The 25,459-nt window shown below is 45.7% G+C and overlaps 1 protein-coding gene across 1 annotated transcript in view; it reads right to left on the reverse strand.

Annotated features, from left to right (window-relative positions):
* The window catches only part of FANCD2 (FA complementation group D2), a 66,772-nt gene that overhangs the window by 39,372 nt on the left and 1,941 nt on the right, over positions 1 to 25,459 (reverse strand). The window contains exons 3-17 of the mRNA XM_073591710.1: positions 24,627 to 24,761; positions 19,263 to 19,330; positions 17,074 to 17,177; positions 14,646 to 14,712; positions 14,507 to 14,559; positions 14,342 to 14,420; positions 12,877 to 13,001; positions 12,444 to 12,531; positions 12,264 to 12,368; positions 10,958 to 11,055; positions 10,187 to 10,295; positions 9,825 to 9,860; positions 9,590 to 9,733; positions 7,206 to 7,340; positions 1,666 to 1,797 (exon numbers count right to left, since the gene is read on the reverse strand). Of these exons, the coding sequence (XP_073447811.1) occupies positions 1,666 to 1,797; positions 7,206 to 7,340; positions 9,590 to 9,733; positions 9,825 to 9,860; positions 10,187 to 10,295; positions 10,958 to 11,055; positions 12,264 to 12,368; positions 12,444 to 12,531; positions 12,877 to 13,001; positions 14,342 to 14,420; positions 14,507 to 14,559; positions 14,646 to 14,712; positions 17,074 to 17,177; positions 19,263 to 19,330; positions 24,627 to 24,761 (1,478 nt within the window). The remainder of the gene's footprint in view (positions 1 to 1,665; positions 1,798 to 7,205; positions 7,341 to 9,589; positions 9,734 to 9,824; positions 9,861 to 10,186; positions 10,296 to 10,957; positions 11,056 to 12,263; positions 12,369 to 12,443; positions 12,532 to 12,876; positions 13,002 to 14,341; positions 14,421 to 14,506; positions 14,560 to 14,645; positions 14,713 to 17,073; positions 17,178 to 19,262; positions 19,331 to 24,626; positions 24,762 to 25,459) is intronic.

Consider the following 25,459-nt stretch of genomic DNA (forward strand, 5'->3'; position numbering starts at 1 on the left):
CAGGCCTAGGTAAGGAAGGGCTGGGGCTTGGAATTTTCTTTTGTGGGACTTGCCAAGGCTCAGGTTTGCTTTATTTGTTTTGGAGACATTACACATGAAATGTCAAGAAAGCTGAAGCCTTCTGTTACAAAGATAAAGCAATGTTTTAATACAGTGGTCTCTGAACTGAGGCCCGGGGGGCCAGGTGTGGCCCTTTGCTTGCTTTTATCCAGCCCTTGGAGCACTATTTCATCCACTGATACCAACGATAGGGGATAATTCCCCCCCACTGACACCAATAATGAAGGGGGCACAATTTCTCCCAATGATACCAACTAAGGTGGAACAGTCCCCCCCCCCCCCCGCTAACACCAACAATGGGGCACAATTTCCCCCAATGACACCAACTAAGGTGGAACAGTTCCCCCGTTGACACCAAAAATGGGGCACAATTCCTCCCAATGACACCAACAATGGAGCCCAATGACACCAATGATGGGGCACAAATCCTCTCAATGACACCAACAGTGGGGCCCAATGACACCAACAATTGGGCACAATTCCTCCCAATGACACCAACTAAGGTAGAACAATTCCCCCCACTGACACCAACAATGGGGCACAATTCCTCCCAATGACACCAACAATGGGGCCCAATGACATCATCGATGGGGCATAATTCCTCCCAATAACACCAACTTAGGTGGAACAGTCCCCCCCGCTGACTCCAACAATGGGGCACAATTCCTCCAATGACACCAACAATGGGGCCCAATGACACCTAACAATGGGGCACAATTTTCCCCAATGACACCAACTAAGGTGGAACAGTTCCCCAGTTGACACCAACAATGGGGCACAATTCCTCCCAATGACACCAACAATGGAGCCCAATGACAGGGCACAAATCCTCTCAATGACACCAACAGTGGGGCCCAATGACACCAACAATTGGGCACAATTCCTCCCAATGACACCAACTAAGGGAGAACAATTCCTCCCAATGACACCAACAATGGGGCCCAATGACACATAACAATGGGGGACAATTTCCCCCAATGACACCAACTAAGGTGGAACAGTTCCCCCGTTGACACCAACAATGGGGCACAATTCCTCCCAATGACACCAACAATGGAGCCCAATGACACCAATGATGGGGCACAAATCCTCTCAATGACACCAACAGTGGGGCCCAATGACACCAACAATAGGGCACAATTCCTCCCAATGACACCAACAATGGGGCCCAATGACATCATTGATGGGGCACAATTCGTCCCACTTACACCAATAATGGTGCGCAGTTACTCTCACTGAAACATACAATGAGGCATTATTTTTTCCACTGATGTCAGGACCTTTTCTACTCCCACTGGCCACCGTCTGACCCTCCTAAAGTCTAAAGGACAGTAAACTTGCCCTTTGTTTAGAAAGTTTGGAGACCCCTGTTTTACTCTATAAAACCAATCCCCTTTTTGATTAACACGTCATGGCATTTCACGGGGAAAGGAACGATTTCTATAATGCTCAGTCCTATGTGTGCGCCTGTTAATATGATAAATCTGCAATGAACAGATAAAAGAAAAGCTTTGTGTTCCTCCAGCACAGATGATAGCAATTTATAACAGTAAAAATGTAAAGCTGACCATCCGCGGAGATCAGTCCCCACCAGCATTCACCCACCTTGATGAACACGGCGTAGAGGGCCACGGCTGTAGAGTTACTGGATATCAAATCTGTTATTATATCCAGTGAGGAGTCCACCTCATCGGAATACCCGCTGCACACATGGGTCACCAATGTCGCAATCAGCTCCTGAAAAAAAAAAAAAAAAAACTCAGATTTTTACCATAATTGCTTATAGAGCTGGGACAGAGATGCAGCCTACAGCTCACCTACTGCCTGCTTGTAACTCCCATCTTCTTCACCAACCGATTCAACTTCCTGCGACAGGGAGCTGCGACTGTAATATGAGATAATACACAGCACCCCCAGAAAGCTGCCCTCAATGTGGTGTGCTCCCTTTGTAGATGTCTATAATATACAGCACTCCAGAACATGGTCTTCATTGTTATCTGATCTGCCATCCCACCTGTCTGTAAGGGTTCGTTTACACTTTGCTTCAAAATGTGACACTTTTTTTAAAGCGCTCTGAATGCCAATCAAAGCGCCTCTCACTAAATATAATGGTTACCTTACAGTCCTGGTCACACATTGCGTTTGCTTTGCTTCAATAATGATACCCCATATGTCGCTTTCTTGGTGCTTTAAAGCATCTCCAAAGCCTCCATAGAAGTCTCTGACAACACTCGTTAACAGCATCTACAGTGTTTGAGGGGCTTTTATTCATCGTTAGCTTCGCTTTGTTTTTGGAGGTATTGCAGGTATTAAATATCCCAGGATGCACTGGGAAACCAACAAGGAAACTGTCAAGACGTCATCAGCAGTCACTTTGGGTTCATGTGTATATATTCTGGGAGTGTTTGGTGCAGAAGGCATGTCCGGTGTGCAGCATGGAGCTCAGGAAGGTGAGCGGGGTCTGGACAAGAGAAGAGCAACTAGCAGACAGCACACATGGTGTGCAACATGGGAACGCTATAGCAGAAGGTGAGCAGGACTGAAAGGGGTTGTAAAGTCGGAAGGTTTTTTTTATGCAGTCTATGCATCAAGATAAAAAGCCTTCTGTGTGCAGCAGCCGCCCCTCAGCCCCCCTAATACTTACCTGAGTGACTGCTGATGACGTCTTGCCAGTTTGCTTGTTGGTTTCCCAGTGCATCCTGGGATATTCAATACCTCCAAAACAAAGCGAAGCTAACGATGAATAAAAGCCCCTCAACGCTGTAGGTGCTGTGAACGAGTGTTGTCAGAGACTTCTATGGAGGCTTTGGAGATGCTTTAAAGCACCAAGAAAGCAACATGGGTTATCATTTTTTGAAGCAAAGCAAACGCAATGTGTCACCAGGACTGTAAGGTAACCATTATATTTAGTGAGAGGCGCTTTGATTGCATTCAGAGCTTTTTAAAAAAAGCGTGTCCAATGCCACATTTTGAAGCAAACTGTAAAACGAGCCCCTACAGACGGGTTGGATGGCAGATCACATTACAACGAAGACAATGTTTTGGGGTGCTGTATATTATAGACATATACAAAGGGGGCAGACCACACAGCATTATTGTCCAGCGATGTCCACGATTGTCTCGGCCGTCTGGGACTCTTCCTCCTGATTGGCTGAGACACAGCAGTGATGCCATTAGCTCTCACTGCTGTCAATTAAAGTCAGTTAGCCAATGAGGAGAGAGAGGGGACGGGCCGAACCGCAGCTCCATGTCTGAATGGACACAAGGAACTGTGACTCAGCTCTGGTGCCCCATAGCAAGCTGCTGGCTGTGGGGGCACTCAACGGAGGGAGGGGCCAGGTGAGCAGAAGAGGGACCCAAGAAGAGGAGGATCCGGGTTGCTCTGTACAAATTCACTGCACAGAGCAGGCAAGTATAACATGTTTGTTATTTTTATTAAAAAAACAAAACAAAACAAGACTTTATAATCACTTGAAGAGTGAGGACTGAGTGGTGGAGGATCAGCAAAGCTGGAAGACCAGATCAGGGGAAACTAGCAAATGTCACAGAGAGAGAGAGAGAGAGAGAGAGAGAGAGAGAGAGAGAGAGAGAGAGAGAGAGAGAAGGGGAGGAGAAGAGAGAGATGAGAGATAAGAGAAGAGAGAGGGATAAATAAAACGAGAGAGAGAGAGAGAGAGAGAGAGAGAGAGAGGGGGATAGAGAAGATGGATGGAGAGAGAGAGAGAGAGAGAGAGGGATGAAGCGAGAGAGAGAGAGAGAGAGAGAGAGATGAAGCTGTGACTCAGCTCTGGTGCCCCCATAGCAAGCTGCTGGCTGTGGGGCACTCAACAGGAGGGAGGGGCCAGAAGAGCAGAAGAGGGACCCAAGAAGAGGAGGATCCGGGTTGCTCTGTACAAATTCACTGCACAGAGCAGGCAAGTATAACATGTTTGTTATTTTTATTAAAAAAACAAAACAAGACTTTATAATTACTTGAAGAGTGAGGACTGAGTGGTGGAGGATCAGCAGAGCTGGAAGACCAGATCAGGAGAAACTAGCAAATGTCACAGAGAGAGAGAGAGAGAGAGAGAGAGAGAGAGAGAGAGAGAGAGAGGGGGGGGGGTAGAGAAGATGGGTGAGAGAGAGATGAAGGGGGGGTGAAGAGAGATGAAGGGGGGGGTGAAGAGAGAGAGGGGGGTGAAGAGAGAGAGAGGGGGGTGAAGAGAGAGAGAGTGGTGAAGAGAGAGGGGGATGAAGAGGGAAAGAGAGAGAGCGCAAGAGAGAGAGAGAGAGAGAGAGAGAGAGGGAGAGAGAAAGAGAGATGAAGCGAGAGAGAGATGAAGAGAGAGAGATGAAGAGAGAGAGAGAGAGATGGAGAGAGAGAGAGAGAGAGAGAGAGAGAGAGATGAAGAGAGAGAGAGAGAGAGAGCGAGAAAGAGAGATGAAGCGAGAGAGAGATGAAGAGAGAGAGAGATGAAGAGAGAGAGAGAGAGAGAGAGAGAGAGATGAAGAGAGAGAGAGAGAGAGAGAGAGAGAGAGAGAGAGAGAGAGAGAGAGAGAGAGAGAGAGAGAGGGGGGAGAGAGATGAAGAGAGAGAGAGAGATGAAGCGAGAGGGGGGTGAAGCGAGAGGGGGGTGAAGCGAGAGGGGGGTGAGAGAGAGAGAGAGAGAGAGAGAGAGAGAGAGAGAGAGAGAGAGGGGGGGGGAGAGAGCGAGAGAGAGGGGGGGAGAGAGGGAGGGGGAGAGGGGAGAGAGAGGAGAAAGGGGGGAGAGAGAGAGGAGAGAGAGAGGAGGGGGGGGGGGAGGGGGGAGAGAGAAGGGGGGGGAGGGGGGAGAGAGAGGGGGGGGGGAGGGGAGAATCATAAAATTAAAGAATCGGTAGAGCTGGGGGATTAGCCAAGCTGGCATTACTACTGAGCAGGGATCTGCTGAACGAGGGTACCAATAAGCAGGGGATCTGTTCAACACCGATACTAATGAGCTGGGGATCTACTGGGCCCCAATAAAACAAATAGAAAATCAACACACACAAGGCATATTAAAGCATCAAAAAAGCATGCTGAAGCAGTAGGTGCTTTAATGTATGCTAAAGTCAAAGCAAGTGGTAATTGAGCCCTAATGTACAGCACCCAGAACAATGTCCTCAGTGTAATGTGGGTTGCCTCCCTTTTATATGTCTGTAACATTCAGCTCCCTGAAAATTGCCCTTGTTGTAATGTGGTCTGCTCCTCATCGCTCATATATTTGTAACATACAGCACCTGAGAACATTGTCCTCATAGTAATATGGTCCACATGTGGTAACTGTTCCCAGTCAGACACATGAGCGCTCGCGCAGTGCAGGAAAGGCTGTAATATGGTCCACGCTCACTTCTTACACAACGTTCTTCAGACTTTTATCACAACCGTACAAATGTACACAATACGATTATACTTACAGCATAAATTAATTATACTGTAAATTCATCAACCATGACTGCAGTCTCACTATTTGGGATTTGCAAAGTCAGAAGAGTAGATGTCACTGAACAGCATTCTAGATCAGTGAATAGAGGTTCAGGGACTGATGATGGGTATTCCTTGCTGACTAGCTTGCTCTTCAATGACCAGATTTCCATAAAGAACAGAAAGAATGAAGTAAGATTTATTATAGCGTGCAAACACAATGTTCTGCCACAACTCCCTGCCCAGTAGATGCAGCCTTCGAGGGTAGAGAAGTTCTGACGTGGATCAGAAAGCAAACAGGTCCTGCCATGTACTGCACCTATACACGTCCACTGTCCACACTGTGCTTCCCTTTACACCCCGCATAATCTATATGGTCCTCTCCAAAACACACCTACACTATACATACTGTGGGGTTAATTTACTAAAACCGAAGAGTACAAAATCCGGTGCAGCTCTGCATAGAAACCAATCAGCTGCCAGGTTTGTTTTTATCAACGTTCAAGGACCGGAAGGATTTTCACCCTCAATGACCGGGGCCATTTTTTGCGATTCGGTACTGCGTCGGTTTAACTGACAATTGCGCGGACGTGCGACGCTGTACCCAAAACAAAATTGACGTCCTTTTTTTCCCACAAATAGAGCTTTCTTTTGGTGGTATTTGATCACCTCTGCAATTTTTATTTTTTTAACTATAGACAAAAAAGACAATTTTGGAAAAAAAACCTATTTTTTTAAATTTCTGCTATAATACATATCCAAAAAAAAAATATATAAAACAATGTATTCATCAGTTTAGGCAGATATATATTCTTCTACATATTTTGGGGGGGAAAAAAAAGAAAATCGCAATAGGCGTATATTGATTGGTTTGTACAAAAGTTATCACGTCTACAATCTACAGGATAAATTCTGGGACTTTTATTTATTTTTTATTGTTTTTACTGGTAATTGCGGCGATCTGCGATTTCTTACGGCGGACAAATCTGACCCCAAATGACACTTTTTGGGGACCAGTGACATTATTACAGTGATCAGAGCTAAAAAAATGCACTGATCAATGTATAAATGACCCTGGCAGGGAAGGGGTTAACACTAGAGGGCGATCAAGGGGTTAACTGTGTTTCCTCAGCGTTTTCTAACTGCAGGGGGGATGGGCTGCCTGGGACATGACAGAGATCACTATTCCTGATCACTGGGAACAGTAGGTCTCTGACCTGCCCCCCTGTTAGAATAGGGACCTGCTTTGTTTACAAAGGCAGATCCCCGTTCTGCCTCTGTGTACAGTTGATTGCGGGCGGCCATCAAGTCCGTTGGACCCGCCGACGCGCACCAGCAATCTCACATGCACGGACCGACGTACAGGTGCGTCGGTTCACACTGGAGAGCCGACCTGCCACAGTATAAGTGCGGCGGCTAATCAGCAAGTGGTTAAACAAGCTGAAGTTAAAAGCTGATTGGTTTCTATGCAGAGCTGCACCAGATTTTGCACTCTCCAAATCAACCCCTATGTGCCCTAATACACCCAGCATAACCAATATCATCTATCTCAAGACACGCATACAGGTATATACTGTACCTACACTATCCACACTGTGCCTCCTTATATACCCTGCATAACCTACACGGTCCTCTCCAGACACACATATACACCAAAACTATCCACACAGTTCCTCCCTATATACTCTGCACAACCTTTATGGTCCTCTCCAGACACACTTACCTGCTGGCAGTAGCGATCAAATGCAGAGAAGGCTAGCTTGTATAGGTGGCTGCTGAATGAAGTGACTTCCGGTTCCGCAGACCTCAGGAGAGTCTGAGCCAAGGACAATATGGAGGGAAAATAAATCATCAAAACCTGTAAAGAAGAGACAAAGCCATCAGCCACCATATATCTACAAGTATAAAACTGATCCCTAAGTCCCCCCAAAAAATCCTAAAAATCAGATGAGGATTATTCATTCACCAGAATTGGTTACTACACCATTCCGGAGAGAAAACACAAGCAGCACACTGAATGAAAAGAGTGTAACCCGGTCCTGGCATGCCACTGCATAAATAGTGTCACCCAGGTATTGCATGTCGCTGCATTGAAACAGCATCCGGATGCTATGTTTTGCTGAAAAAAAAGAGTGTCATTCAGATACTATGGGGTTGATTTACTAAAGGCAAAAAGACTGCACACGGCAAGAGCAGTTGCTCCAGAGTTTAGTAAATGAGCAGAAGCTCTGCTGACTTTCATCAACCAATCACGTGCAAGCAAAAATGCTGTTTTTTTTGTTTTCCTTGCATGTGATTGGGTACTCTTTGCAAAGTGAAGTTTTACCTCATTTACTAAGCTCTGGAGCAACTGCACTTGCAGAGTGCAATTGCACTTTCCAAGGTGCACAGTCTATTGGCCTTTAGTAAATCAACCCCTATATGTCACTGCAAGAAAAAAGTACCACCTGGATGCTGCAAGTCACAGCATAAAAAGTGTGTCACCTGATTTTTACAGAGAGGGGAAGGCGAATGGATAACCTAAGCTTAAGAGTGCCACATCCAGTATACAAGACAAAAACCAAAAGGAGGTTCCCCTAAGTGGACTTTTAAGGCACCTGATATTATCTTATGTAACAGTATACAGAAATATACAAAGAAATATAATAATAAACAAATTTTATTAAAGGATTAAACAAGATTAAAAATAAAACGAAATATTGCTTTGTCTGAACAATCGATTTCTATCACCATACAAAAGGGTATATATGAAGAGAGTTCCTTACACCCAACGCGTTTCGGGATACAGTTTAATCCTTCTTCAAGGGTGCAAGAGGAAAGGAGGGATTCATATGATGTTGGATGGTGAGAAGGTTATACAATATTTCGTTGTATCACATTAAAATGTTGATCTCAAACAGCACAGGTTAATTGTGCCAATGGGATTGCTGTCTTAAGGCAAAAGGGCATCAAAAAGGTCTGTGTATGCAGACTGAGTGTTGTTATCCTCACGAGGAAGAGATCCCCCCCCCGCGCACTCGACGGCCAGAAGAATATACTGGGGCCAATGGAATCCCTGCTGATAGTGATAGGGTAATAAAGTTGATGGCCTGGCAGGGTAAAAGGCCAGATCCAGCAGCTTAGTGGGGGAGAGATTGAGAGAGCCAGCCGCACATCCCGGCATCCAGCTAACAAGTGCTCCCACTAAGGTGCTGAAGAAGGATTAAACTGTATCCCGAAACGCGTGGGTCTAAGGAGGTCTCTTCATATATACCCTTTTGTATGGTGATAGAAATTGATTATTCAGACAAAGCAATATTTCGTTTTATTTTTAATCTTGTTTAATCATTAACAAAATTTGTTTATTATTATATTTCTGTATACTTTTACATAAGATAATATCAGGTGCCTTAAAAGTCCACTTAGGGGAACCCCCTTTTGTTTCTTTCACCTGATTGTTATATATCACTGAATGAACAGCATCACCAGGATGTTAAACGCCGATGCATGAAAAAGGCATCACCCGGATGCTGCATGTTGGTGCATGAAATAAGGATCACCCAGATTTCTGCATGTCGGTGCATGAAAGGAGGATCACCCAGATTTCTGCATGTCGGTGCATGAAAGGAGGATCACCCGGATTTCTGCATGTCGGTGCATGAAAGGAGGATCACCCGGATGCTGCATGTCGGTGCATGAAAGGAGGATCACCCAGATTTCTGCATGTCGGTGCATGAAAGGAGGATCACCCGGATTTCTGCATGTCGGTGCATGAAAGGAGGATCACCCGGATGCTGCATGTCGGTGCATGAAAGGAGGATCACCTGGATGCTGCATGTGGTGCATGAAAGGAGGATCACCCGGATGCTGCATGTGGTGCATGAAAGGAGGATCACCTGGATGCTGCATGTGGTGCATGAAAGGAGGATCACCTGGATGCTGCATGTCGGTGCATGAAAGGAGGATCACCCGGATGCTGCATGTCGGTGCATGAAAGGAGGATCACCCGGATGCTGCATGTCGGTGCATGAAAGGAGGATCACCCGGATGCTGCAAAAACACAGCAATGTTCACCAGCACAGGACTGATCGCAGAGGTGTGTACTGGAGTGACGGTAGGGGGACTTACTGGTGTGTGCCTGCTGAAGGTATTGTGCAGGAGAGAACTGGTGATGAAACCACAGCGGATCTTGTTTCGTAGCACACGCTCCACCTGTTTCTTACTGTTGGGGTTGGTGGAGTAAAGGATGAGGAGAACTAAAAAGTCAGTGACCTGCAGGGAAATCAGGGTAGGGATCATACAGCCATCAAGACATTTCCATTTCCTCCTACAAAGATAATATCTATTCACTAGACCGACGTACCTTGTGTTCCTCTGCATTATTTACACTCTCTATAGCCTAAAAGACAACAAGCAAACATGACAGAGTGTTACACGGCATCTACATTGGGGTCTGAATATATAAACATGACAGAGGGCTATATTGTCTCTGCCATACCCTCCACACCCCTCTTCTGTATATACACAAATATAAAAGACATATGTAAGTAAGAAAGGCTGGAGACCTGGTGAGCAGAAAATGTGACAGTAAGGAAGTCTGGAGATCTGGTGAGCAGAGAATGTGATTGTAGCAACTTTGACTATTCAGATACAACAAATGCAGATAACTAGATCATGGAAAAAAAAAATAAAAAAAAATAAAGACAGAGGCATTCAGGGACTCACTTTGATCCAGGCTTCGCACACATGTTTCTGGAACCAGACGGCCGACTTTATCACCTCGGTAAGGATTGTGATACAGTCATGGTCACCTTTCTCTGGGGCCTTTGTGGAACTGAGGAAGACACAGAGTGAGAGAAAGAAGTCTGCATTACAGGGACGTGTCTTGTACATAACTCTGTATATAGGGATTGTGTCTTGTACTTACCTCTGTATACAGGGATGTGTCTTGTACATACCTCTGTATACAGGGATCATGTCTTGTACATACCTCTGTATACAGGGATCATGTCTTGTACATACCTCTGTATACAGGGATCATGTCTTGTACATACCTCTGTATACAGGGATCATGTCTTGTACATACCTCTGTATACAGGGATGTGTCTTGTACATACCTCTGTATACAGGGATGTGCCTTGTACATACCTCTGTATACAGGGATCATGTCTTGTACATACCTCTGTATACAGGGATGTGTCTTGTACATACCTCTTTATACAGGGATGAGTCTTGTACATACCTCTGCATACAGGGATCATGTCTTGTACATACCTCTGTATACAGGGATCATGTCTTGTACATACCTCTATATATAGGGATCATGTCTTGTACATACCTCTGTATACAGGGATCATGTCTTGTACATACCTCTGTATACAGGGATCATGTCTTGTACATACCTCTGTATACAGGGATGTGTCTTGTATATACCTCTGTATACAGGGATCATGTCTTGTATATACCTCTGTATACAGGGATGTCTCTTGTACTTACCTCTTTGCAGACTTTGATATTTTACTCTGAGTGGCAGGCAGTTGTGAAAGGGAAACACACATCTCCACATCCAATTTCTGGCGGAGCTCAGAAATGACCTGCAGGAAGAGAGAGAACATTAAAGCAGATTTTTCCCTCTCTGTATTAGAAATAAGGAATCAGCCAAACTGTTTTATGAAATGCAGAACTCTTGTCCTGATTCCCCCAGAAGCATCATCTGCTCCAGTTCTACATCTTCTCCTCAGACTGTTCTCCGAACTAGAGAGCGCATAGTTGTAGTGAAGATATTACAGTATACATGATGATGAGGACTCATTGAAAAGTGTGTTACTGTGGTTGGAATTGTTCTCTGTACAGCACTATGGAATATGTCAGAGCTATCTGTATATACTGTAAATTTAGAACAATAATAGTGTGAGACTGTGGTGGGGTATTAAAATGTAAGCTCCTTTGGTGCAGAGACTGATGTGAATGGTTCAGTGCTGCGGCTGAGTGGGAGATGGTGTGGTGTAAGGTAATCAACTAAGAAGGTTATGAGGGAACAACAGTGCTGGGAAGTGCAGTGGGCAGGAAGTGATATATTCTATATACTTTGTCTGCATTCAGTACAGAGGAAAAAATTGCATTGGGCAGGAGTCAAACTCTTCAGCGGCAGCCATGCTGTTCCAGCTGAATGCTATCCATCTGGCTGCTGTCTCTCCCTGATGCTGAATGGAGGAGGAGCATTTAGGCTCTGTTGGCTGCAGGAAGCATAAATACTCTTATCCTATGTCCGTTTTACCACTGGGGCAACGAAGCATGCTCTTTTTATTTTCCCCCTGTGCTCCTCCATTTCTCTTCTCCATGTCAAAATGGTAGTAAGTATATTTATTAGTATATACAGTAAATATTGTATGCAAGGAGAGAGAGAGCGAGAGAGCGAGAGAGAGAGAGAGAGAGAGAGAGGGGGGGGGGGCGAGAGAGGGGGAGGGCGAAAGAGAGAGAGAGAGAGAGAGAGAGAGAGAGAGAGAGAGAGGGGGAAGAGAGAGAGGGAAAGGAGAAGAGAGAGAGGGAAAGGAGAAGAGAGAAAGGGAAAGGAGAAGAGAGAGCGCGAGAGAGAAAGAGAATTCAGCAAGCTCCTTTTGCATACAATGGGGGCAAAATCTAGTGCAGCTGTGCATGGTAGTCAATTAGTTTCTAATGTCAGCTTGTTCAGTTAAGCTTTAAAAAAACAAAACAGGTTTCTATGCACAGCTGCACCAGATTTTGCACGCTCCAGTTTTAATAAATCAACCCCAATGTCTTCCAATAGATATAAAGATGGTACCTCCACTGCATCTGTCTGGGTGACCGTATGAAGGACGAACTTCACTATAACAGGCACCACTTCTAAGTCCACAGCAGACAGTGTAGACATGAGCCATGTCCGGACCTGGAGAGGGAGAAGGTTAGTGGTGTACACCCAATGGGAGGATAGAAATTCAGGTTTTATCGGGAAGGAAGGTACCTCTGTGAGGAGCTCGGTGTTCAGGTTTAGGCTGGAGAAGGCATCTAGAATGGTGACAGTCAGCTGGGAATTCTGCTGGAGGAGAGAGCTGGACCAACACATTGATACATTACTAAGACAACATACAAGGGCTACACAGGGCAGAGCAAGCACTAGAGTCATCTGAGAGAATGACAGGAAAAGGCTGTCATCTGACCCCCCCCCCCCCCACAGCATCATTCATTGCACACATGTGGGGGGTGGGAGGAATAGTGGGGGGGGGGGAATAGTGATTAGCCACTACAACATATTAATGATAATTCCACCTGATAAATGCATTGCACTCACACTCAGATAATTCTGACAACTAAACTGGGTGGGGGGGAGACAAGGGCAGGTCCCATTTGGTCCTCATTATATTTGTTATTTATCTATATGGACTATACAAACCTACCTGAGCTCCTTGGCGACATCGTTGTGCTCGGAGTCCTCCAGGATTTCAGGAAGGCTGCTGATGATGTGTTGCTGGACATCAGCCGGGGATACCACAACCAGCTGCATGATCTTAGAGGTCAGATCCTACATAGAGATGGCAGAGATTACAGAGAGATCCTACATAGAGATCACAGAGAGATCCTACATAGAGATTACAGAGAGATACTACATAGAGATGGCAGAGATTACAGAGAGATCCTACATAGAGATGGCAGAGATTACAGAGAGATCCTACATAGAGATTACAGAGAGATCCTACATAGAGATTTCATAGAGATCCTACATAGAGATGGCAGAGATTACAGAGAGATCCTACATAGAGATGGCAGAGAGATCCTACATAGAGATGACAGAGAGATCCTACATAGAGATGGTAGAGATTACAGAAAGATCCTAGAGATTACAGAGAGATCCTACATAGAGATGGCAGAGAGATCCTACATAGAGATGGTAGAGATTACAGAAAGATCCTACGTAGAGATTACAGAGAGATCCTACATAGAGATGGTAGAGATTACAGAAAGATCCTACGTAGAGATTACAGAGAGATCCTACATAGAGATGGTAGAGATTACAGAAAGATCCTACATAGAGATCACAGAGAGATCCTACATAGAGATTACAGGGAGATCCTACATAGAGATGGCAGAGATTACAGAAAGATCCTACATAGAGATGGCAGAGATTACAGAAAGATCCTACATAGAGATTACAGAGAGATCCTACATAGAGATGGCAGAGAGATCCTACATAGAGATGGCAGAGAGATCCTACATAGAGATGGCAGAGAGATCCTACATAGAGATGGCAACGATTACAGAGAGATCCTACATAGAGATGGCAGAGATTACAGAAAGATCCTACATAGAGATGGCAGAAATTACAGAGAGATCCTACATAGAGATTACATAGAGATGGCAGAGAGATCCTACATAGAGATTACAGAGAGATCCTACATAGAGATGGCAGAGAGATCCTACATAGAGATGGCAGAGTGATCCTACATAAAGATGACAGAGATTACAGAGATCCTACATAGAGATGGCAGAGATTACAGAGAGATCCTACATAGAGATTACAGAGGGATCCTACATAGAGATGGCAGAGATTACAGAGAGCTTCCAGCCACCTCATCTGAATCTCATATCACAATAGCAATCCTGTCATTGTTAGAAACTCAACATCATCAGGATCCCCATAATGTGTCGGGAGAACCCCCACAGGCATATACTGTAGACAAGGAATTTTGTAGTGCAGCCAGATGGGGAACTGAGAGATTAATTTTCCCTCAGGTCCACCTACCTTTTGATGGACAGGACAAAGCAGCGGGCAGATTAATGGCCGCTCTATGGACATCCTGTTCAGGAATGTACTGTGGGACATAGAGCCGGGCAGAACACAGGAATATCCTGCGCAGACATTACCTTGCTGCTGACTACCAGGTCCAGCCATTTCAGCTGATTGATGATTAGACGAGGAATGCTGATCCCATCACTGCCAACACTGAAAAAAACACAAAAGATAAAAACTAGAGGACTCAGCAAGTGTTATCAAATGATATAAACTGATACAAGAGAAATAAAGTGTACCTGTCATACAAAAATTCCGGTATCTTCTCAAACAGCATGTTTATCAAAGGCCCCTAAACCACACAGAACGTTCGTGAAAAGTAACAACATCGGAACATTTCACCAAAATGTCAGAAAGAAGAGATAAACATGGACATACCTGTAAAGTCTCATTTCCCAAGAGGATTTTGATGAGGCTGTCATGAAATGAGCTGAAGGCAGGATTACTGAGAGAAGAAGAAAAGAGGTGATAAGATGACGGCAACATGAGCAAGACCTATAATATGATTTTTGTACTCACCATAAAAATATATTATATGAAGTACTAGAGAGTTGGGTTATACTGCCGCCTACAGGAGGCTTAGACATGGGCATGAAAGAAAAATTGTAAGCCGGCCCTTGTATAACCCCTTCTCCATTCAAATAGCAGAATGAACCGCAAAACTCTAAAAGAAGGGTTTTAAAAGGTGGGTGGTTTCTCAGAAAGAACATCGATACACTTTAAAAGAATAATCTCCTTTATCCCATAAATCTATCAAATCAAGGGGTAACAAGGACTCAATTTTTATCTTAAAAGTGCGTCGCACACAATATAAGAGATATTACAGAACATCAACCCCATCCAACATATTTCTAACAATGATGTTTCTATCCCACATTTCCAATGTGAATCATCCACGAGCAAGACCCCAACGCGTTTTGCCCAGATGGGCTTTTTCAGGGGAATTTTGCTCGTGGATAATTCATCAATATTGGAGTAGCCATTCAGTTGGCACCACATTGGAAATAGATGGGGTTGATGTTCTGTAAAATTTTTTATATTGTGTGTGAAGCACTGTTAAGATAAAAATGGGGCCTGGGTACCCCCTTGATTTTATAGATATATAAATTAATGGAGATTTTCTTTCTAAGAAACCACCCACCTTACAATCCCTCTTTTAGTGTGTTGCGGTTCGTTCCGCTATTTGAAAAGTGATATATATATACATACACACACACACACACACACACACAGACAGACAGACAGATAGATAGATAGATAGATAGATAGATAGATAGATAGATAGATAGATAGATAGATAGATAGATAGATAGATAGAGAGATATAGATATATATATAAAATGTTTGGGGGTTTAAGTAATTTTCTAGCAAAAAAAAAATGATTTTAACTTGTAAACAAGTGTCCTTAAAGGGGTTGTAAAGGTTCATTTTTTATTTTTTTTAAATAACAAACATGTCATACTTACCTCCACTGTGCAGCTCGTTTTGCACAGATTGGCCCCGATCCTCCTGTTCTGGGGTCCCACGGCGGCTCTCTCAGCTCCTCTCCACAATAGCTAACCCCCTCAGGAAGCTCTCTCCCGAGTGGGTTACCTTGCGGGCGCGCTCATACACTCTGCGTCCATAGACACAGAGTGTATGTCTCGGTCCCATCCCCCCGGCAGCCTGCGTCATTGCATTTGATTGACAGCAGTGGGAGCCAATGGCTGCGCTGCTATCAATCTATCCAATCAATGCCGAGACTCAGCGGAGAAGAGGAAGCCGTGGACGAGCCGAGCAGGTAAGTAAAACATGGGGGGGTGGGGGGCCCGTCATTGCCAAGTGTTTTTTCACCTTAATGCTTAGGATGCATTAAGGTGAAAAAACACGAACCTTTACAACCCTTTTAAGTGGTGTATGACCACGCAATTGTCATTCAAAGTGCGACAGCGCTGAAAGCTGAAAATTGGCCTGGGCAGGAAGGGGGTATAAGTAGTTTGAAAGCACACAGGAAATTCGTAATCGCTCAGAAGATCACCCCGTGTTCACACCGAGAATCAGGTTACCCCTAAATAGGGGTGCAACGGATCAAAAAACACACGGTTCGGATCATTCCTCGGATCAGGAGTCACGGTTCGGATCATTTTCGGATCAACAAAAAATCTCCACCACTGTAATATCCACAATCTCCCTATTGGCAGAGTATATTGGCAGAGTATATTGGCAGGGTATATTGGCAGGGTATATTGGCAGACTATTGGCAGGGTATTGGCAGACTATTGGCAGGGTATGGCAGAGTATTGCAGAGTATTGTCAGGGCATTGCAGAGTATTGTCAGGGCATTGCAACAGGTTATTGCAGCAGGGCATTGCAGCAGGTTATTGCAGCAGGGCATTGCAGAGTATTGGCAGGGCATTGCAGAGTATTGGCACTGCTGCCATCCGATCTCTCCCCTCCACTGTACAGATCAGTACACAGAGGGGAGAGAGGAACCGGCGTCATGACATGACGCCGGTTTGTTACAAGTGATCGCTCCGTCATTTGATGGAGCGATCACACGCTAAACGGCCGCCGAGTGTACCCAGATGGCCGCCGCTCCGGAGCTAGGCCGAAGCCGCGGCCTTTCCTATGGCCGAGGCCACAGAGCGCTCCGCGGATCACGGGTGTCCCGTACGGATCAACCTCCGCGGATCGGATCACGGATCGTTGACGATCCGTTGCACCCCTACCCCTAAAGCTACAGAGTCTCCCGTGAAGTTGAGGATTCATTCTTCATACACACAGAGAAGTACAGAGAATAAACCAATACACAGACGTGAGATCTCACCCCTCCTCCTCCTTATTAGATCGTCCACATGGAAGAAGACAATTCCTGAAACGCTCCCGATCTTCAATATGTGACTCCAGCCCCGCCATAAACTCCTCAGTCACCTACATAGAGATCAATTGTATCCATCATTTGTATTAATGTAGACAGAGAAGAGCAATCTGCCCGGTTTTTTATGTTGCATCAAATACTGTACAAGGCTGAGCCTGGAAACTGTCTGAGCCAATGAATGGCTCTACACACATATATACACCGATTAGTCCTAACATTATGAATACCCACCATAACATGACCACCCACCTAATATTGGATTATTGGGTAGATCCCCCCTTTTGCCACTAAAAAAAGCCCTGGCCCATCGAGGCATGGACTCCACTAAGACCTCTGAAGGTACGCTGTGGTATCTGGCACCAAGCCCTCACTAGCAGATCCTTTAAGTTGCAAGGTGGGGCCTTCATTAATTGGATTTGCTTTTTCCAGCACATCGCACAGATGGATTAAGATCCGTAGAATTTGGAGGCCAAGTCAACACTTCATACACAACAATAACAGCTTCTTCCAGGTCACCCACTGCCCCCACAGAGCACCTACTGAGCCATTTCCATTCCTGGACTTTGACCCCATCGAGCACCCACTGAGCCACTTCCATGCCTGGACTAAGACCTCATAGATTACCTACTGAGCTGCTTGTACGTCAGGACTGACCTTACTGAACACCTACTGAGCTGCTTCCATGCCAGGACTCTGACCCCATCGAGCACTTACTGAGCTACTACCATGCTTGGACTATGACCCCACTGAGCAGCTACTGAGCCACTACCATACCTGGACTATGACCCCACTGAGCAGCTACTGAGCCCCTACCATACATGGACTTTGTCCCCACCGAGCACCTACTGAGCCACTATCATACCTGGACTATGACCCCACTGAGCAAATACTGAGCTACTACCAGGCCTGGACTATGACCCCACTGAGCACCTACTGAGCCACTATCATGCCTGGACTATGACCCCACAGAGCAGCTACTGAGCCACTACCATGCCTGGACTATGACCCAACTGAGCAGCTACTGAGCCACTACCATACCTGGACTATGACCCCACTGAGCAGCTACTGAGCCACTACTGTACCTGGACTATGACCCAACTGAGCAGCTACTGAGCCACTACCATACCTGGACTATAACCCCACTGAGCAAATACTGAGCCACTACCATACTTGGACTATGACCCAACTGAGTAGCTACTGAGCCACTATCATACCTGAACTATGACCCCACTGAGCACCTACTGAGCCACTATCATACCTGGACTATGACCCCACTGAGCAAATACTGAGCTACTACCATGCCTGGACTATGACCCCACTGAGCACCTACTGAGCCACTATCATACCTGGACTATGACCCCACTGAGCAAATACTGAGCCCCTACCATACCTGGACTATGACCCCACAGAGCACCTACTGAGCCACTACCATACCTGGACTATGACCCCACTGAGCTCCTACTGAGCCCTTTCCATGCCAGGACTCTGACCTCAACGGAGTACAAACTGAGCTGCTTCCATGTCAGGAGGAACTTACTGAACACCCACTTAGCTGCTTCCATGCCAGGACTCTGACCCCACTGAGCACCTACTGAGCTGCATGCATGCCAGATCTCTCACCCAACTGCACACCTACTGAGCGGGTTTCCATGCAGGACTCCGATCCCACCGAACATCTACGAAGCTGTTTTTATGCAAGTACACTGACCACACTGAGCATCTACTGAGCCACTTCAATGCCAGGTCTCTAACCCCACTGAGCATGGACTGAGCTGCTTCCTTACAGAAATCTGATCCCACCAAGCTCTTACTGAGCTGTTCCTGGGCCAGCACTCTGATCTGCAATTAGTTTGAGACTGCTTCAAAGTCATTCACAGGTTTGACCTCCCAAGCTGCTCCTATCTGCAGTCCCATTGACTTGTAAGGGGAGACACAAAAAAAAAGCCCATAAACACGGGCCCCTAAACAGGCACAGTGGGGAAGGAAGCCCTGGGGGGTACAGAGAGCACCCAAGATATAGCCATGACATTGAGTTATACCCAGGATCTTTATCTGGTTAATGATGATGGTGGATTTGAAGCTATAAACTGGTGTAAAATGTTTCTCTCTGGTAAATCCAAACCCCTCAATGTACTCACATTTGAAGATCTGGGGTGCTTCTTTAAGGCTTGCTGCAACGCCTTCTGGAAAGCCGTCTGATCCACAGCTGGAAAGACACAACCCATATGTAATCATGGCAATTTAATGCCATCTAAATGGTGGGAGGGACAGCCAGCTCATGACAACAACATGGATACAGCTGAGAAAAGAATTCACATGACTGAAGGAAATACCATATATACTCGAGTATAAGTCGACCCGAATATAAGCCGAGGCACCTAATTTTACCACAAAAAACTGGGAAAACTTACTGACCCGAGTATAAGCCTAGGGTGAGAAATGCGCAGCTACTGTATGTGGAAAAGAGGGTCAACAATGCCCATTTGCAGCCTCACTGTGCCCATTTGCATCCATAGGTCCCCCGAACTTCAAACTCGGTAGTTAAGGTTTCCTAGATGCCCCCTAGCTGCATCCAAAATTTGGGGTCTCTGGACCCAAAGGGTCCCAAAATGACATTGCTGCAGATGGACACAGTTGACCAACTTTGGGGCCCCAAATCTCGAGGCCACTTGGTGCTGTTGTAGTGCTAGTTCCACTGGGCTTGCACACCAAATTTGGGGTTCCTAGCATCAAGTGGCCCCGAGATAGGGGGCCCCAAAGTCAGTTCGGAAAATGTCAAGCACTTTTCTGCAGCAGAGAATGACATTTTCCGAACCGACTTTGGGGCCCCGTATCTCGGGGCCACTTGGTGCTAGGAATCCCAAATTTGGTGTGCAAGCCCAGTGGAACTAGCACTACAACAGCACCAAGTGGCCTCGAGATTTGGGGCCCCAAAGTTGGTCAACTGTGTCCATCTTCAGCAATGTCATTTTGGGACCCTTTGGGTCCAGAGACCCCAAATTTTGGATGCAGCTAGGGGGCCTCTAGGAACCCTTAACTACCAAGTTTGAAGTTCGGGGGACCTATGAATATGTTGTAGTGCTAGTTCCACTGGGTTTGCACACCAAATTTGGGGTTCCTAGCACCAAGTGGCCCAAAGTCACACCACTGAAAACTGAAAATGGCCCAGACAGAAAGGGAGTGGGTTCTGAGAGGGGGTAAGAGGCCTTTGTGGTGGTGGGTTGGCTAATTTTTTTTTCTATGTGACCTGCAAAGAGCCATTTACCGTATATACTCAAGTATAAGCCCAGCTTTTCAGCACATTTTTTTTGTGCTGAAAATGCCCCCCCTCGGCTTATACTCGAGTCAAGCACTTTTCTGCAGCAGAGAATGACATTTTCCGAACTGACTTTGGGCCACTTGGTGCTAGGAACCCCAAATTTGGTGTGCAAACCCAGTGGAACTAGCACTACAACATATTCATAGGTCCCCCGAACTTCAAACTTGGTAGTTAAGGGTTCCTAGAGGCCCCCTAGCTGCATCCAAAATTTGGGGTCTCTGGACCCAAAGGGTCCCAAAATGACATTGCTGAAGATGGACACAGTTGACCAACTTTGGGGCCCCAAATCTTGAGGCCACTTGGTGCTGTTGTAGTGCTAGTTCCACTGGGCTTGCACACCAAATTTGGGATTCCTAGCACCAAGTGGCCCCGAGATACGGGGCCCCAAAGTCGGTTCGGAAAATGTCATTCTCTGCTGCAGAAAAGTGCTTGACTCGAGTATAAGCCGAGGGGGGGGGGGGGGGGGGCATTTTCAGCACAAAAAAAATGTGCTGAAAAGCTGGGCTTATACTTGAGTATATACGGTAAATGGCTCTTTGCAGGTCACATAGAAAAAAAAATTAGCCAACCCACCACCACAAAGGCCTCTTACCCCCTCTCAGAACCCACTCCCTTTCTGTCTGGGCCATTTTCAGTTTTCAGTGGTGTGACCAACAATTACTCAGTCATACAACACTGAATCCAAATGTATTTTTTATTCTATTTTTTTGAGAATAACGGAGCTTTCTTCTGGTGATATTTAAAAGGATTATAAAGTCTTGTTTTTTTGTTTTTTTTTTTTAAACAACAAACATGGTATACTTACCTGCTCTGTGTAATGGTTTTGCACAGAGCAGCCCAGATCCTCTTCTTCTCGGGTGCCTCTTCGGTGCTCCTGGCCCCTCTCTCCTGTTGAGTGCCCCCACAGCAAGCAGCTTGCTATGGGGGCACACGAGCCACAGCCCGGCCCCGCCCCGCCCCCTTTCTCTCCTCATTGGCTGACTGACTTTGGCTTCCACTGCTGTCCATCAATGGCGCAGCGCTGCTCTTAGCCAATGAGGAGGGGAGTCCTGGACAGCCGAGACGCTCCTGCAACATCGCTGGATCTAGAGGGATCTCAAGTAAGTTGTAGGGGGTGCTGCTGCACACAGAAGGCTTTTTATCTTAACCGCTTCCCGACCGTTGTGCGACAATATACGTCGGCAAAATGGGACGGGTGGGCAAAAGGGAGTACAGGTACGTCCCCTTTAAGAAGCAGCACTGCAGGCACGCGCATGCACCCGCCACGTTCTCCGTGACCGCGGGTCCTGCGGACTTGATGTCCCCTGGGCGCCCGCGATCGTATCACGGAGAAGTAGAATGGGGAGATGCCTTTGTAAACAAAGCATTTCCCCGCTTTGCCTTGTGACATGACAGAGATCACTGCTCCCTGTCATCCGGAGCAGTGATCGCTGCCATGCGAGTTGAAGCCCCTCCCCCCCACAGTTAGAATCACTCCCTAGGACACACTTAACCCCTTCATCGCCCCCTAGGGGTTAACCTTCCCTGCCAGTGTCATTTACACAGTAATCAGTGCATTTTTATAGCTCTGATCGCTGTATAAATGACAATGGTCATAAAATAGTGTCAAAAGTGTCCGATGTGTCCGCCATAATGTCGCAGTCATGATAAAAAAATCGCCTATTGCCGCCATTATTCATTAAAAAAAAAAATTAATAATAAAAATGCCATAAAACTATCCCCTATTTTGTAGACGCTATAAATTTTGCGCAAACCAATCAATATACGCTTATTGCGCTTTTTTTTTTACCAAATATATGTAGATGAATACGTATCGGCCTAAACTGAGGAAACATTTTTTTATATATATTTTCGGGGGATATTTATTATAGCAAAAAGTAAAAAATATTGCTTTTTTTTTTTTTAAATTGTCGCTCTTTTTTTGTTTATAGCACAAAAAATAAAAACCGCAGAGGCGGTCAAATACAGCCAAAAGAAAGCTCTATTTGTGGGAAAAAAGGACGTCAATTTTGTTTGGGTGCAACGTCGCACGACCGCGCTATTGTCAGTTAAAGCGACACAGTGGCGAATCGCAAAAAGTGCTCTGGTCAGGAAGGGGGCAAACCCATTCCGGGGCTGAGGTGGGTAATGCCTTTACAACCACTGTAATACCACTGGGGGGGGGGGCATGGTCCAGGCAAGGGGGGGGGGTGTACACTTTCTATGGGGGGTGTAATAGGCAGCACAATCACAGGCATTGTGAATTCAGACATGTGTTAAAAACAAGGACCTCTATAAATGGCCTTTCTATATATAGAAGTTGCCCCAATCAGGGCACTGATTGACCTCTGTAAAATGTACCCCCCTTCATGACCAGAACTGCATTACCTTAACTGAGAATTGCACAGTCATGCAATACTGTACCCAAGGAATATTTGTCATTTTTTTCATTTTCCCCACAAATTTTGGTGTTATTTGATCACCTCTGCGGTTTTTATTTTTTGTGCTATAAATTAAAAAAATAAAAATTAAAAACAAACTATTCTTTACTTTCTACTATAAAAATAAATAAATACATAAATAAATAAAATAAAATGTCTTCATCAATTTAGGCCAATATGTATTCTGCTACATATTTTTAGTAGAAAAAAAAAAAATCAAGCGTATATTGATTGGTTATCACAAAAGTTATAACGTCTACAAACTATGAGATATAGTAATGGCGGTAAGCAGCGACTTATAGCAGGACTGCAATATTGTGGCGGACAGTCTGACACTAATACCCTGCACACACGGTCGGATTTTCCGACGGAAAATGTGCTATCGGACCTTGTTGTCGGAAATTCCGACCGTGTGTAGGCTCCATCGGACTTTTTCCATCAGAATTTCCGACACACAAAGTTTGAGAGCTGGGTCTAAAATTTTACCGACAACAAAATCCGTTTTGCGTAAATTCCGATCGTGTGTACACAATTCCGACGCACAAAGTGCCACGCATGCTGGGAATCAAGCAGAAGAGCTGCACTGGCTATTGGACTTCATTTTTCTCGGCTCGTCGTACGTGTTGTACGTCACCGCGTTCTTGGGATTCGGAATTTCCAACCAACATTTGTGTGACAGTGTGTATGCAAGACAAGTTTGAGCCAACATCTGTCGGAAAAAATCCGATGGATTTTGTTGTTGGAATGTGCGATCAATGTCCGATCGTGTATACAGGCATTACTGACACTTTGTGGGAACCAGTAAAACGAATACAGTGATCAGTGCTAAAAATATGTACTGTCACTGTACTAATGACACTGGCTGGGAAGGGGTTAACAAAGGGTTAACTGTGTGCCTAGCCAGTGTTTTTATGTGTACTGTGAGCTGCTTTTACTAGGGGAAGTGCTTTGCAGGGAAACAAAATCCAGCACATCCCCACAGACAGAACAGAGCTCTGTCCTGTCTCTCTCCTTGCTGATCAGCGGGTGCCGGCGGTCATCCATTGGCTGGCACCTGCTAATCGGCTTGTGCTGCGTCTAATCACAGCACAAGCTGAGCGCCCCCCCCCCCCCCAACCTGGAAGTGCCGAATCATATACTTGGTACGTGATCCGGCATAGGGCAGCCACTTTGCCGCTGAACTCCTACGTGAGGCGGTCGGCAAACAGGTTAAAGCTGAATCCCAGGAATTCGGCTATTTTGTAAAAACTGCAGGCATGCCATGTTGTTAAGTCTAAGGAGGTGCCTGCCGCCTCATCGATTTATCTCCATCATTCACATACTAACAGGTTAATAGTGCTCCAGGCTGATCAACGTAATCTTCAAAAGCAGAGTTGCTGGAATTGCCCGCCCCTCCCCCTTCTTCTGCCCGTTCACAGAAGCCTTTGTATTATGTGAACTCATTGGCAAATTACAAAGGCTTCTGTGAACGAACAGCGGAAGGGAGGGCATAGCTGATCTGTGTTCTTCTCTCCTCTCACAGCTGGAGTGTGTCCTCCAGGTTTAAAAAAATTTAAAAATGGGAGGGGCAGACTGAGAGCTTTGCCTTCCAGCATTAAAAAGTTTCACCAATCTGGATCAATTTAGGATGATACCAGGCTGAGGTTTTATTGCACTGACAAAATGCAACCCCCGCCTCCCTCTTAAGCTTTGTTAATTGATTGGCTACAAGTGATTCAGCCACGCCCACAGTAATGGCGTAAAAAGAGTCGGTTATATCTCACCGAGTTCATTCTGCTGCTCTCCGGACTTCAGGGTCATCCCGGAAGATTTGAGGACTTGTACAAACAGGCTGTCATTCTCCACCACGTCATCCTGCTCCTTCGTCTTCTTATTGCTCACCCGGCGTTTCTTGATTTCTATAGGACGGAACAACAGTTTTTAATGGTCAGGGCAGCCAGGTAGGAAAACTGGGGACTGGCGGGGAACTTCGATGAAACTGATGATCTACGCTAACCTCAAATAGGACGGTACACTGCGGTAAAGAGGCAGAGCTTACAGGAAAGGGGCGGGGCTTTACAGCAGTGGTTCTCAACTCTTGTCCTCAGGGCCCACTAACAGGCCAGGTTTGCAAGATAACTGAAATACATCACAGGTGATATAATTTGCTGCTCAGTGATTGCAGTATTCTTGTCTGCATCTCCCCCAAGGTAATACTTAAAATCTGGCCTGTTAGTGGGTCCTGGGGACAGGAGTTGAGAACCACTGCTTTACAGCAATCTGCCATAGGTCTGGCACTAGACATGTGGCAGCTCCCCGACCCCAACATGCACAAACATGGCTGTGCGTAAGATACACGGCCGTCTCTTCTATGTACCGGGAGCTAAAACCATAGCTGCACTTTTACCACCCCAGCACTGGGGTCGGGGAACACACTGTGCTTCCACTCAGCTCACTGTCCCTATTATCTTCTTGTTGGGATGACTACTTACCAAAAAGGGATTATCTGATGAGGCTCTCACTGTCTTGCCGTTTTTATTTGACATGTTTCATAACAGAAAGTAAAGGAAACTGGGTATTTTATAAAATGTTGTGTCTGTTTTTTTTCATATAAGGA

This window comes from Aquarana catesbeiana, linkage group LG07, assembly GCF_042186555.1.
Source record: "Aquarana catesbeiana isolate 2022-GZ linkage group LG07, ASM4218655v1, whole genome shotgun sequence".
NCBI classification, from domain to species: Eukaryota; Metazoa; Chordata; class Amphibia; order Anura; family Ranidae; genus Aquarana; species Aquarana catesbeiana.